The sequence below is a fragment of the Papaver somniferum genome, chromosome 9 (assembly GCF_003573695.1).
Source record: "Papaver somniferum cultivar HN1 chromosome 9, ASM357369v1, whole genome shotgun sequence".
Lineage (NCBI taxonomy): Eukaryota > Viridiplantae > Streptophyta > Magnoliopsida > Ranunculales > Papaveraceae > Papaver > Papaver somniferum.
In genome coordinates this window covers 59,999,896-60,013,297 of record NC_039366.1, presented here as the reverse complement: position 1 = coordinate 60,013,297, position 13,402 = coordinate 59,999,896, and the positions used below count along the sequence as shown (strand labels likewise).

Sequence of the window (13,402 nt, the reverse complement as noted above, 5' to 3'; positions counted from 1 at the left end):
ATCAGGAGACAGGAGCAAAGAGCAAAAACCATACCAAATCCTAAAAAGATTTGGTCTTTTGGGGTTCAAACGCAACGATAGAGGAGTAAATTATGGTCAAGCGCAGGTTTGACATAAGCAGTGGTGAATCTACACTGGGGCCAGTGGGGTCACTGGCCCCCCCTAAATTTTCTAAAAAAAAAAGTCCCGTGTAATATTCACCAGATTTAGCTTCGTGCCCCCTCTCTATTAACGCCAAAACTTGGAATAGATATGCTTCTGAAACTAATTTCAGCCCTATTCCTGCGCATAACTCACTTCCACGAACTAAAACTGCCCTAGAATGAAGGAAAATTGGGAGAAAATCTGCTGAAATCACGATGATTTCCTTATATTTGTGGTTCGTATATGGTTTATATGAACAACTAAACATTAATCAGTCTCCGTCTGCATCAATTTAGTTTCCAAGTAAAGGTTTTTACTTCTACCTCCTAGATACTCTAATTTTTGATATTTTTCTTCTTGAATCATTTAATTTATGTATATTTTCTTACTGATTGATGAAATTTGGGTTTATTATGATGGTGGGTTTTAGATTTTTCTTTTAGGTTTGACGAAATTGATCAATTTTAAGGGAAAAGTGATACTGCAATTTCACAAACAGTCGGTGGGTGTCATTGCTTTGTTTTGCTGTGGTAAGAAAATTAAGTTGATTAGTGATTACTACTTAAAATTGTGTTTCGTGGCTTATAATCATTATGTTAGTGAGTGAAACTTTGTCCTGATTTCTATAATTGTCATTAATTTTTGAGATACCGTGGATGCTGGCTTTGGGAATTAGATATAATGGGTTTTGATTTCAATTTTAGTATCCAATACCTCAACTCCTCAAGATCTGTTAATTAGGGAAGAAGTGTGTATGCAATTTGTTTTATCTATTGTTGCTCTTTTTATTAAAACTTGTGTGAATAGTGTTTAATTTATTCCATTGTGTGAATAGATTTATGGATGTGTGTTGGAAGAGTTTAAGCTCAAGTTGATTGACAGTTCCTGTAAAAATCTAAGTTCGGTGTTATAGTCATTTCTAAACTACAACAGAAAATCGCAAATACTTTGGATGTGTGTAGGCATAGGTGTTATGATATATGGGTTTAGTTTTGGATTAACACATTTAGTTGCTTATTTTTCATGGTTCTGTAATTCCATAGTGTTTACAATAACATTTGATTCAATCTTTTTTTTCTTCATCTTTAATAATCATAGTACTGTAATGTTTTGTGTTTCCTGTTTGTAGTGACTGGTGAGGCTTAATAATCATAGAGACCAATTGTATTCTTTGTAACTCATTGGTCTCTAATATTGTAGTGAGGCTAATGAAATTTTGTTTGTGGTTTTCAGAAAAAAATGCTTAGGTACTTCCAGAGAAAAAATAGAGACAACAATGCTACAACAACACCTTCTGTCTCAAACCTGCATTCTACAACGCGAAATCATGTAATTCATGCTGAGAGTTCAAGTGCCCAGAATGTAGCACCGTCCTGCGCAGCTGAAAACGATGTGAATGAAAACTTACTGGCAAGTCTACCTTCGGATCCAGGACTGCGAACTCCAATATTTGATTATGATCCCAATATCAGAGACCGAGTTCGAAGAGCTTACCTACAAAGAGGTCCTTGTCAGCCAAAGAAGCACACCTATCCAACAAGAATATCTGGTGGCAGGCCAAGAAAGTTCTGCGGCTCTTGGTTCAACGAGCACCCAAGTTGGTTGGAATATAGCATTTCGACAGATGCGGTGTTTTGTCTTTGTTGCTATTTGTTTAGAGCTGGTAGTGGTGATTCCTTTGTGGGAAAAGGATTTAGAGGTTGGAGGAATAAAGAAAGGCTACAACTACATATTGGGGGGCCAAAAAGTGCACATAATAAGGCTTTGAAAAATTGTGAGGTGTTAATGAATAGGAAACAACACATTGATGCAATTATTGAAAAACAGTCGGAGGAAGAGAAAAGGGATAATAGGAAAAGGTTGAGGGCATCGATTAACTGTGTTCGATTTCTTTTACGGCAGGGGCTTGCATTTCGTGGACATGATGAAACTGAAGCTTCTCTCAACAGAGGAAACTTTATAGAGCTCTTAAAATGGTTGGCAGATAATAATGAAGAAATTAAAGTCGTTGTACTAGAGAATGCTCCAGGGAACCAAAAGTTAATAGCATCAGATATTCAAAAAGATATAACCAAGTGCTTCTCTTCTGAAATATTAAGTGAAATTATTAAAGAACTCGGGGATGGACCATTTACTCTCCTCTTAGATGAATATAAAGATATATCATCAAAAGAACAGCTGGCTATTGTTTTGAGATATGTGCACAAAGGTCATGTAATTGAGCGTTTCGTAGGAATCGAACACGTCACTAGTACAACTGCCAATTCACTTAAAGCAACATTGGATGATTTGTTTTCTCGACATGGATTGAGTATTTCCATATTACGAGGGCAAGGTTATGACGGGGCAAGCAATATGCAAGGTGAGTATAATGGTCTAAAGGCACTGATTTTGAAAGATAATGACTGCGCGTATTTTGTCCACTGCTTTGCTCATCAACTGCAACTAGCTGTTGTGGCTGTGGCAAAAAAACATACATATGTAGAAGAAATTTATGTCGTAATGAGTTACTTGGTGAATGTGGTAGCTGGATCAGCCAAACGTCAAGATATGCTTCGTGAGAAGCAAGCTGAGGCGGTCTTTGAGGCACTATGTAGTGGTGAGATATTAACTAGGCGAGGCCTTAATCAAGAAAGTACTCTTAAACGAGCTGGTGACACGCGTTGGGGTTCGCATCACAATACAATAGTAAGCCTGATTAATATATTCTCATCTGTTATAACACTTTTGGAAGATTTAGCAGTGGATTCTGATAAGAAATTTGAAGCTAAGGTTATCCTAGATTCTTTGAAAAATTTCAATTTTATTTTCAGCTTGCACTTGATGAAAAAGATTCTGGGAATTACAAATGATCTGTCAAAGGCATTGCAGAGAAAACATCAAGACATTGTAAATGCCATGAAATTAGTTACAGTATGCAGGGAACGACTCCAGATAATGAGAGATAAGGAATGGGATTCATTGTTGTCAGAAGTATCCTCTTTTTGTGCAAGGCACCACATCAAAGTTCCTGATATGAATGATGTGTTCCAACGGGAGGGTCGACCAAGGCGTAATACTCAAGAGGTAAATAATTAGTATCATTATCAAGTTGAGTATTTATACACAGTCATAGATATGCAACTTCAAGAACTAAACAATCGCTTCACCGAGACGAACACTGAATTACTTCTTTCGGTGGCATGCTTAAGTCCAAGAGACTCATTTTCTGGATTTGACAAAGATAAACTGATTCATTTTGCTCGGTTTTACCCAAGATATTTTTCTCCTACTCAACTTGTGTTACTAGAAGATCAACTACTAAATTACATTGCGGATGTAAGGTCCAGCGATGGCTTTTCAGAATTGAATGGAATTACTTATCTCGCAATCAAAATGGTAGAGAGTAAAAAGGATGAAGTGTACCCTTTGGTTTACTTACTTCTCACATTAGAATTACTTCTACCAGTTGCTACTGCCACCGTAGAAAGGGTATTTTCTGCTATGAAAATTGTAAAGAATCGCTTGCGTAATCGATTGGGGGACGAATGGATGAATGACATTTTGATTTGCTACATTGAGAGACACTTATTCGATCTGATCGGAGATGATATTGTCATGAAAAGGTTTCAAAATATGTGCAGTCGCCGCGGGCAGACATAGAAGTTGTGTGTTTCTATTGAGTTTTAATTGGTGATTTAGCTAGATCAAACCTTTTTTTCTTTACAAGTTTTATATTCAGTAACGTACTTACATTTCGGTTTGAATGAACTTTATGGTATTTAGTTTACTTATGTGCTGATGTTTGGGATTTTTTTCGCTACGATTTTAGTTATGTTCTTCGAGAATAAAATGTGCCCCCAGTAAAATTTTGTTCTGGATTCGCCATTGGACATAAGCCTGATATATTGAACGGAGAATAATATTCATGACTGGTATGGGACGGATTTTAAATGTCTGTTTGATATCAAACAAACGTATAAAGTCTTTTCAGATGACACGCGTTGATTTGAAGTCCACCTGATGGGGCAGATATTATACCTTCGTCCACTACAGGCGTTGATTTAATTAACGCCACCTTTCAATACTGCATGCACCATTAGTGCGTGCGACGTGAATATAACTCACGCATCTAGACAGACACAACGATGTTCATCTTTTCTCCTCTTTTCCACACTCTTCTCAATAGGAACAATGCTAGGATCTTGCTTGTTAACCCTAAACTAAACTAACATTGTACGGCATTCTAAGAGAATAACATAATAATTTCTTCATAGTTTCATTACAGGAGCAAACCCTTAACATATAGAGGTTCTTGGTTACAAGTTACAAATAACTGAAATACTAAATAACTGACTTTGCTACTCGCACGTACAACGTACTGTGGGTTTGTAACATTGTTGCCCCCACTAATTACGACTTGTCCTCAAGGCGCAAATTTAGGATATCGAGCCATGAAATCATCATACAACTCCCAGGTAGCATCGTCAGCAAATTTTTCTTCCCATTGAATAAGAAGTTTAGTGACAGCTTTGTTCTTATTCTTAAACAACCCACGTTCTAGAATTTTAGCCGGTCTCCAAGGCGTAGTTGGAGCATCTACTGGAGGAAAAGTTATTGAAGAAGAAATTGAGTCACATATCCTACCTTTTAACTGTGAAACATGAAAGACGTCATGAACACGAGAACCAGGAGGCAATGCGATTTTATAGGAAACAGAACCAATCTTTTTGGCTATATGATAGGGCCCGTAGAATCTTGGAGTCAATTTCTGGAATGGAGAATAGACAACTGATGTTTGTAGATATGGTTGAAGATTTAAATACACCCAATCTCCAACAACGAATTCACGCTCAGTACGATGACGATCAGATTGAACTTTCATTCTATTTTGGGCAACCCCCAAATTTTCACGTAAATGCTTAAGTAACTGATCCCATTCTTGAAGTGCAGAATCAACAACATGAACATTAATAGTACCAGGAATATAAGAATCAATTTGAGGCGGAAGGTGACCTTAAACAACTTGGAATGGAGACATACGTAGTGAGGTGTGGTATGCTGTATTCTACCAAAATTCAGCCCAAGGTAGCCAGTGAGTCCATTGAGTTGGATAGTTACCAGCAAAACAACGAAGATATTGCTCTATCAAACGTTTAACGACTTCCGTTTGTCCATCGGATTTGGGGTGATATGCAGTACTATGACATAACGTAGTGCCCTGTAATTCAAAATAAGCTTCCCAAAAATTACTGATAAAAATAGGATCACGATCACTCACAATTGACTGAGGCATTCCATGCAACTTCGCAATATCTTGAACAAAATCTTCTGCCACAGACTTTGCAGTATAAGGATGTGACAGAGAAGAGAAGTGGACATACTTACTGAATCTATCAACGAAAACCATAATGACAGTTTTACGGTTTGAAAGTGGAAGACCAACTATAAAATCCATGGAAATATCACACCACACTTCAGATGGAATCGGTAATGGTTGTAGAAGACGGGGTGGAGATATAGTCTCGTACTTCATCCGTTGACACACTTCACATTCAGTGACATATTTCTTTACTGATTGTTTCATACCTTGCCAATAAAAGCTTGTGGAAAACCGTTTGTAAGCTGGTAAAATTCCTGAATATCCCCCAATTGGTGAATCATGAAACTCATGTAAAAATTTTATGCACCATGGAGAATTAGGCGACAAAATAATCCTTCCCTCGTACCGTAAAACAACATTATCAAGTGTATAATGTGGAACCCCTGTTGGAGAAACCAAGAGACGTTGAACCAATTGTTGCAAACTAATGTCTTCCATATTACTCTTAATAATGTCCTCCATATAAGAAAATATAGGGGAAGAAATTGTACAAAGCCGTGGATGGTCATGGAGACGAGAAAGAGCGTCGGCAGCAACATTTTCCTTTCCTTTTCGGTATATAATCTCATAATCATATCCTAAAAGCTTTGTTAACCATTTTTGCTGCTCCATAGTAGTTAACCTTTGACCAAGGAAATATTTCAAAGTGCGATGATCAGTTAATACCTTAAAATGACGACCTAACAAGTAAGGACGCCACCTTGAAACAACCATTACAATAGCCATGAGTTCCTTATCATAGATATAGAGGTGAAGATGCTTTTGCGCCAAAGCTTTACTGAAATACGCAATCTTGTGTTAAGAAAACACCTAATCCCAGGCCAGAAGCATCACACTCTAGAACAAACTCACGAGTAAAATCTGGTGACGCTAAAGTTGGTGTAGTTGATAAGGCTGTCTTCAACTCATTAAATTCTATTTCAGATTCATGGAATTTGGTTTGAACATATCCATATTCACGAACAAATTTCCGGTAATACCCAGTAAGACCCAAAAATCCTCGCAGCGGCTTTAAAGATGTTGGTCTAGGCCATTGCATCGTAGCTTCTATTTTGGAGTGATCCACCTGTACACCATTTGCAGTTATAATATGACTAAGGTATTCGATAGTTGGTTGAGAAAAATAACACTTTGATCGCTTAACAAACAACTGATGTTGGTGGAGCAGTTCAAATACTTCTTTAAGATGTATCTACGGTACGACTGTACACAAGTATATCATCGAAGAATACCAATACAAATCGACGCAAGTAAGACCAGAAAACTTCATTCATCAGACTTTGAAATATCGCTGGTGCATTCGAAAGACCAAAGGGCATTACAAGAAATTCGTAATGACCCTCATGTGTACAAAAAACTTTTTTTGGGATGTCCTCGCCAAATACTCTAATCTGGTAATACCCGGATCTAAGATCTAACTTGGAGAATATAATAACACCATTTAACTCATCCAATAATTCATCGATTACAAGAATGGGATATCGATCCTTCACAGTAATGTTGTTAAGTGCACGGTAATCAACACCATACGCCACGATCCGTCTTTCTTTTTAACCAAAAGAACCGGTGAAGAAAAAGGACTTGTGCTTGGACGTATAATTCCAGTATCACGCATTTCATAAATTAATTTCTCGATTTCACTTCTCTGAAAATGAGGATACCGGTAAGGACGTACATTAGTTGGAGCACTTCCAGGTAGTAGAGGAATTCGGTGGTCATGATCATGACGTGGTGGTAACTCAGTCAGAGCTTCAAACAAGTCTGAGTATTGTTCAAGTAATGATGTAACATATGTAGACATCTGAGGTTCTATTGTAGCACAAGAATCCAATAAACAGATATATAACCCACGACCTTCTTGTAAGAAAATTTTTTGGAACTCACCTTCATCAAGGACTTGAGAAAATGTAGTAGGGACCCCATTTAAAGTAATTGGTTTTGCATCCATATCAAAACTCATTGTTAGTTGTCGAAAATCCCACTGAATAACACCAAGACTTTGAAGCCAATCGGCACCAAAAACAATCTCATAATCACAAACATGAAGAATATAAAAATCTAAAGTAAAAGTATGCCCCCGGAGGACTAACTTCACCTTGGAACAATGGCCAGGATAATTCACTGTGCTCCCGTTTGCGACTGTAACACTCATAGGATGAGAGTTATCAACATGTATGCCACACTGCTTCACAATTCTGGGATGAAGGAAATTATGAGTAGAACCAGAGTCTACCAATACTGTTACCTGGTGTTTGGAAATGTATCCCAAAAGTTTCATAGTTCCAGATCTTTGATTTCCAACGTTAGCATTCAAAGAAACTTCCAAAGCAGGTTGTTCTTCCGTAGCTTGTTCATTTTCTGGAACGAAACTGGAATTTTCATACTCCATTTCCAATAGTAACAGCTGAGGTCGCTTACACCGATGACCCGGTTTAAGTTGTTCATCACAGTTGAAACATAAGTTTTTTGCTTTTCTGTCAAGCTGCTCTGCAATACTCAAACGTCGGGGTCCCGTGGTTACTAATTTAGGAACTGCAGAAGGTAATGCAAGATCTGATTGCTTAGGAAGTATTTGGTTGGAATGGGTGGGTAGTGAAGGAGATGCAAATTTCCAACTATTACATCTCTTTGAAATTGTAGATACCAACATACCAAGAGTGTCTTCTTGTCGTTCTGCCATAACATATGCTTGAGATAGTGATTGAGGAGATAAAAAATTCACGCCTGCTTTGATATCTTCTTTGAGACCAGAGATAAAACAACGAATAATAAATAGTTCTGGTAAAGAGCAACAACGATTTGCAAGGCGTTCAAACATAGTTTTATACTTGCGGACATTTCCAGTTTGATATAACTTTGCTAATGCCCCTTCCGGATCATCATCTTCCTTTGACCCAAATCTAGAACAGTAGTAACGACAAAATTCATTCCACGTTGGAAATCCAATGGTTTTAATTAACCATTGATACCATGGAATGACATCCCCAAATAAATGACCAGAAGTTAAGTTCACCATATTTTCTTCTGGAATTCCGTTGAGAAATTTATATTGATCAGCCCGAAACACCCACCCGCGAGGGTCGTTACCATCACAATATGGAAGATTAATCCGAATTGATCGACCCCGAAAATTATGTTAATCTACAGGAAATAACAGTTGGGGTTGGGGTTGATGTGGTGGATATATAGGTTGATGTGGTGGTGGATAAATCAGTGGCTGTTATGGGTGATAAAATGGCTGGCTGTTGTTGTGGAGGATAGATCGGCAGTTGTGGTGGTGGATGTATAGGCAGTTGTTGTGGAGAGTAATGTGGCGGTTGTGGTGGAGGGTAAGGTGGTGTTTGTGGTTGTGATGGAATGATTTGATCTAATTTCGTTTGAATAGATAGTACATCCGCCTTGAGAGAAGCCATAGAAGTTTTTGAATCTTCTTAGTCATCGTCTTACTTGCTTCTTTGTGATGTAGATGGTGATTCCTTGGAAGAACTACTGGATTTCTCAACAGAACCGAATTGCACAGGATTCAGATTTATGCCAGGAATTAACTCCTGATACCAATTGCTAGGATCTTGCTTGTTAACCCAAAACTAAACTAACATTGTACGACAATTTAAGAGAATAACATAATAATTTTTTCATAGTTTCATTACAGGAGCAAACCCTTAATATATAGAGGTTTTTGGTTACAGTTACAGATAACTGAAATACTAAATATCTGACTTTACGTACGTACAACGTACTTTGGGTTTGTAACAAGCAACAAGAAAAGCAAGGAAACCTAGACAAAAAAAAATGAACCTGTCCATATTCTTCCAATTTTAGGTTATAAATCTACACGGAGAGTTTAAGTTCATGAATATTAAGTTTATCTAAAGAAGGTATGTAACTCAAATCTATTTCAATGAATTCAAATTTATTTTTTATGAGTTTTTTATGATTCATCTTTGTTATAGTATTTTGCTAATTGCGTATTTAGAGACCTAATTGGAGACTAAAGGTATGATTGTAGTACTTTGTAATTTGTAATTAGGTTTTGAAAATTTTAATTTTCAAATAGGGTTTAATTGTTAACCAGGTTTTGCAAGTTGTAAATTGAGTTTAAATAAATTGATTTGAATTGATTTCTTTGAATTTGGAATTGATTAATTTGAGTTGGATTGTGGTTAATTTTATGTTTCTATAGATGGATATGTTTGTTGTACATGTAGAAGATATAATTTCTGTGTATGAAATTGGGTTTACAAAATTTATTTGAATAGATTAATTTAAATTTGGAATTGGTTGAATTGAGTTGGGTGGTTAATTTTATATGTCAAGAATGGATATGTTTGTTGTAAATGTATAAGACATAATTTGTGTGTGTGTAATTATGAATGTTTATGGAATTATAGAATTTGGAACTATGAATATTTATGAAATTATGATGTATGTTTGTAAAGTTCATTATTTTTATATTGTGGTTTAAGGGTTACTCTATTAATTATGAAACTTTTATTTATCGTGTGCACAGATGTCGAAGCGATTAACGTTGAGATATGTTTGGGGCAGAAAGATGAATAAGAAACAGATATCTAAAGCTGGTAAGGATCTTGAAATAGTCCATACTGTTGAATATGTGGAGGTCTTTGTTCCCGGGTAAGGGAGCTACCGTGTACTGGAAGATGATAAGACACACGCTTCTACATATATTACGTTTGCAGGAGATCCAAAATCCAATTATGCACACCGTGGTTCCTGCTGCTCTCGGTCATTGCTAGTATATCGTTATTACAACACACAGTCCAAGGGTTAATACATTATTGAAATGGCATGATGGTGACGTTTATTGATCATGGAATTAGTAAAAAACCTCACATTCTTTGATAGATTATCTTGTTGAGCGTTTTTGGGATACAACAAAACACTTTTCACTTACCCTTTGGTGAGATGGGGGTTCACACCACTTGATTGGGTCATGTTGACAGGATAGAGTGGTGTTGGGGATGATATTCCGTATGAACCAAACAAGTACAAATTTGAATATGTCCGTGAGCATTTTTCCCGTGAGATACAAGATCCTTCGCTTTATCGAAAAAGTGTGTCCCATCGTGGATTTTAAATGAAATTACAATTACATTTTTAAGCACATATTTCAAAAAAGATACGTTAGTTGCTGCTGAAGATGATAACAAACTTTCTGAAGAGTAGCAACTACCTTTTTTAAGTATGTTTTGGGACAATTTTTCTTTTCTAATAAAAAGAATTATATTGATGATGGATGGTTAGTGTTTTTGAGGATCTTAATGCACTTGGCACATATGACTGGGGTAGTGCTGATTTTTCGAGATTGTATTCGACACTTGGCTTATTTGGTAGGGGACATAAAGCACTAAGCGGTCCCTTCCAAATATTATAGGTAAATGCCTATCCCTTATTCATTTCAATGTTTGTTTGTTTGGTTGGTCGTTATTACAGAATAGTTTTGGGGTACGAATGAATATCTGGATATATGTCGACCAGATGTCGCAACGAGTGATAAAGAACAAAGGTGTCCTAGAAATTCTGGGAGGAGGGTAAAGAAGAATACTATTGATATTATTCGTTGTAGGAATTTACTTAATTAGCTGATTGAAGAACAAGTGACATGGAGATCCTAGAAATCTTCCAGACATGTCTGTGGATCTGATATTGGATGCACGGTGGCGGAGCTCTCAGACTCGAGAGTTATATTTACTTGGATTGGCGTTGCGAGTTGATAATTCCGTTTTATATGAGCATTATTACTGAATACAAATAACATCTTTCTTTATTTTATGATACTTATTTAAATGATAACATACTTAGTACATGCATATTCCCTGGATAATTGTACATCATAACATGTACTTGGGACATCGGTGGCCATCCTACCTTCGGAGTTCCTTTAAAACCACTTGTTTGTATTGGGAAGGTCGATAGTCAACAAGCAAATCTTTTGAAAGAAGGTAGTTGGATTGATGCAACGATCATAGTGCAAGTTGTTATGTATGATGTGTACATACAGTATTGGCGACATGTAACTAACTTCCAGAAATATGTGATCAATCCTAATTGGGAAGTCGGAGCATTGGGTATGCTGGTGACCTTCACAATCACATGATTGAAGAACCTGCTGAACTTATACTCATTCCGCCTTAACAACAATTATCATACCTAAGTTCACGACCAACTTTATGTTGTAAAGTTCACAATAATATATGCTAATGTCATTTATTTTTTGCATGACAGACCGAATCTTACACATATTTTTAATAATATGCCGATTTTCTCAAGAATTTCACAAATTTACATTAAATAAAATGAAGAAGAAGATGAACGCTCTTATGGCTAAAGATGCTAAAATACAGGGACTAAAAAAACTGGAACCACATGTTGGAGGCACAACTATCCCATTTCCATAAGCAACAACCACCCCAGCCTCCCCTTAAATTCGGTGCTTTTTCCTCAAACTATGCCAAAACAAATTTGGACTCCAATGAGTCAGGCATCAACATCAACAATGTCATCAGTTAATCCCTCTCCGAGAATGCCTATACCTTTTATCCCACCACGATCGGTTCCATCCAATCTGGATAAAGATAGTATGAATGTCTAATTTTGTATGACTATTAGATGGCTTGTCTTACATGTTATGTCTTATCTTTGTTGTATAGTCATTCCAACAATGGCTGGTCTTATCTGTTAGGGAGTAGTCATTTCAAATTTAACTTATTAATGCTTTCTTAAACTTTTTTTTCATGCTATTGTCATTCAAACTGATATTTTTTTGTCGTTTTTTTGTCTATATTTTATCGTTGTTGTTGTGTGTATTCTTTTATCGTTGTGCCTGTCCCGGCAGTGGTGCCAAAACCTTGGTAGGCTTAGAAACCTACGATTGTAAACCGTAAGTGCACGACGTCTATAACGCAGACAATTGCAAATACTGGTCGATCTTACGGGGAGTTTGATTGGTGAAACTAAACCTCTAAGGTTATATTAATATTAATTAAAACGAATTGAGTTGTCGATACGACAACGATATGGATGATTATCCTAAAGAAAGAATATTAAAAGGAAATATAAAGATGAACTAGGGCTTCGAATCCACCGCCTAAATCCATAGAAATTCCTTAGTTTGATATAGTAGTTATCTTTTCAATCAAGGAGCTATAGAGGTGCTTGCCTCAAACTACCTTGAAGATGTGATATAATCACTTGCACAAATGGATGAATTAACCTCAGCTAAAATGCCAATCCCAGCATTTCCTATTTGTTTGAAGAATAGATAATCACATATTGAACTAAATCATTTCATATACATGCTTGAATACATAACAAAGCATTGTTTTAACTACCATGGATGCTTCACGTACAAGGTGAAAGTAAATTGCTAGTATTTAGAGATTAAATCATGTTTTTCATTCAAAACCCCATGAAGAACAAGTAAATCAAACCAAGAAAATCTTAATTATTAAAGGGTTTCATCGCGGCCTTAGCAGAGAGTTTTAGAACATAAGAAAAATACTGAACTTAAAACCTAAGCTACTACAACTTGCACCGGCTATTGTCATTCAAACTGATTTTTTTTAATTGTTGTTGTGTCTATTCTTTGCACTGTCCCTTACTCAAATAATTTTTAAAATACCAAGAGTGTGTAGTCGTATCAAGACTGAAACACTAGCCTTTTTTATACTTAAAAATGGTCTCGGATTTTCGTTATAAATTGAAAACTCAATCTCTTAAATTATACAAAACAATATGGTTCTTCTTCTAATAATAATAGTCTCTTCTTCTTCTAATTACAATGGCATACTACGAGAATACCGGTTACTATTCTTCTTCTTCTTTTTCTGATAATAGTTTCTACTCATCATATGAAGATTCAGTCACAATTCGCCA

At 36.4% G+C, this 13,402-nt stretch overlaps 2 protein-coding genes across 2 annotated transcripts; one reads left to right on the top strand and one right to left on the bottom strand.

The window, feature by feature from the left end:
- The first annotated feature begins 1,383 nt into the window (after positions 1-1,383).
- Positions 1,384-3,222, top strand: LOC113312002 (zinc finger MYM-type protein 1-like). The gene has a single exon (XM_026560779.1). It carries the CDS (start codon positions 1,384-1,386, stop codon positions 3,220-3,222), a length of 1,839 nt encoding a protein of 612 aa, XP_026416564.1.
- Positions 3,223-6,281: 3,059 nt separating this feature from the next.
- LOC113312001 lies at positions 6,282-8,522 on the bottom strand. The gene is made up of 2 exons (XM_026560778.1): positions 7,071-8,522; positions 6,282-6,572 (listed from the first exon to the last, which is right to left on the bottom strand). The coding sequence occupies exons 1-2, from the start codon at positions 8,520-8,522 to the stop codon at positions 6,282-6,284; spliced, it is 1,743 nt and encodes a 580-aa protein (XP_026416563.1).
- Between the last annotated feature and the right edge of the window lie 4,880 nt (positions 8,523-13,402).

Coding starts and splice junctions, on each gene's coding strand:
- LOC113312002 (XM_026560779.1), top strand. CDS start 1,384: ATGCTTAGGTACTTCCAGAGAAAAAATAGAGACAACAATGCTACAACA.
- LOC113312001 (XM_026560778.1), bottom strand. CDS start 8,522: ATGGTGAACTTAACTTCTGGTCATTTATTTGGGGATGTCATTCCATGG. Junction 6,573..7,070: donor CAAGTCCTTTTTCTTCACCG/GTTCTTTTGGTT, acceptor AATGGTGTACAG/GTGGATCACTCCAAAATAGA.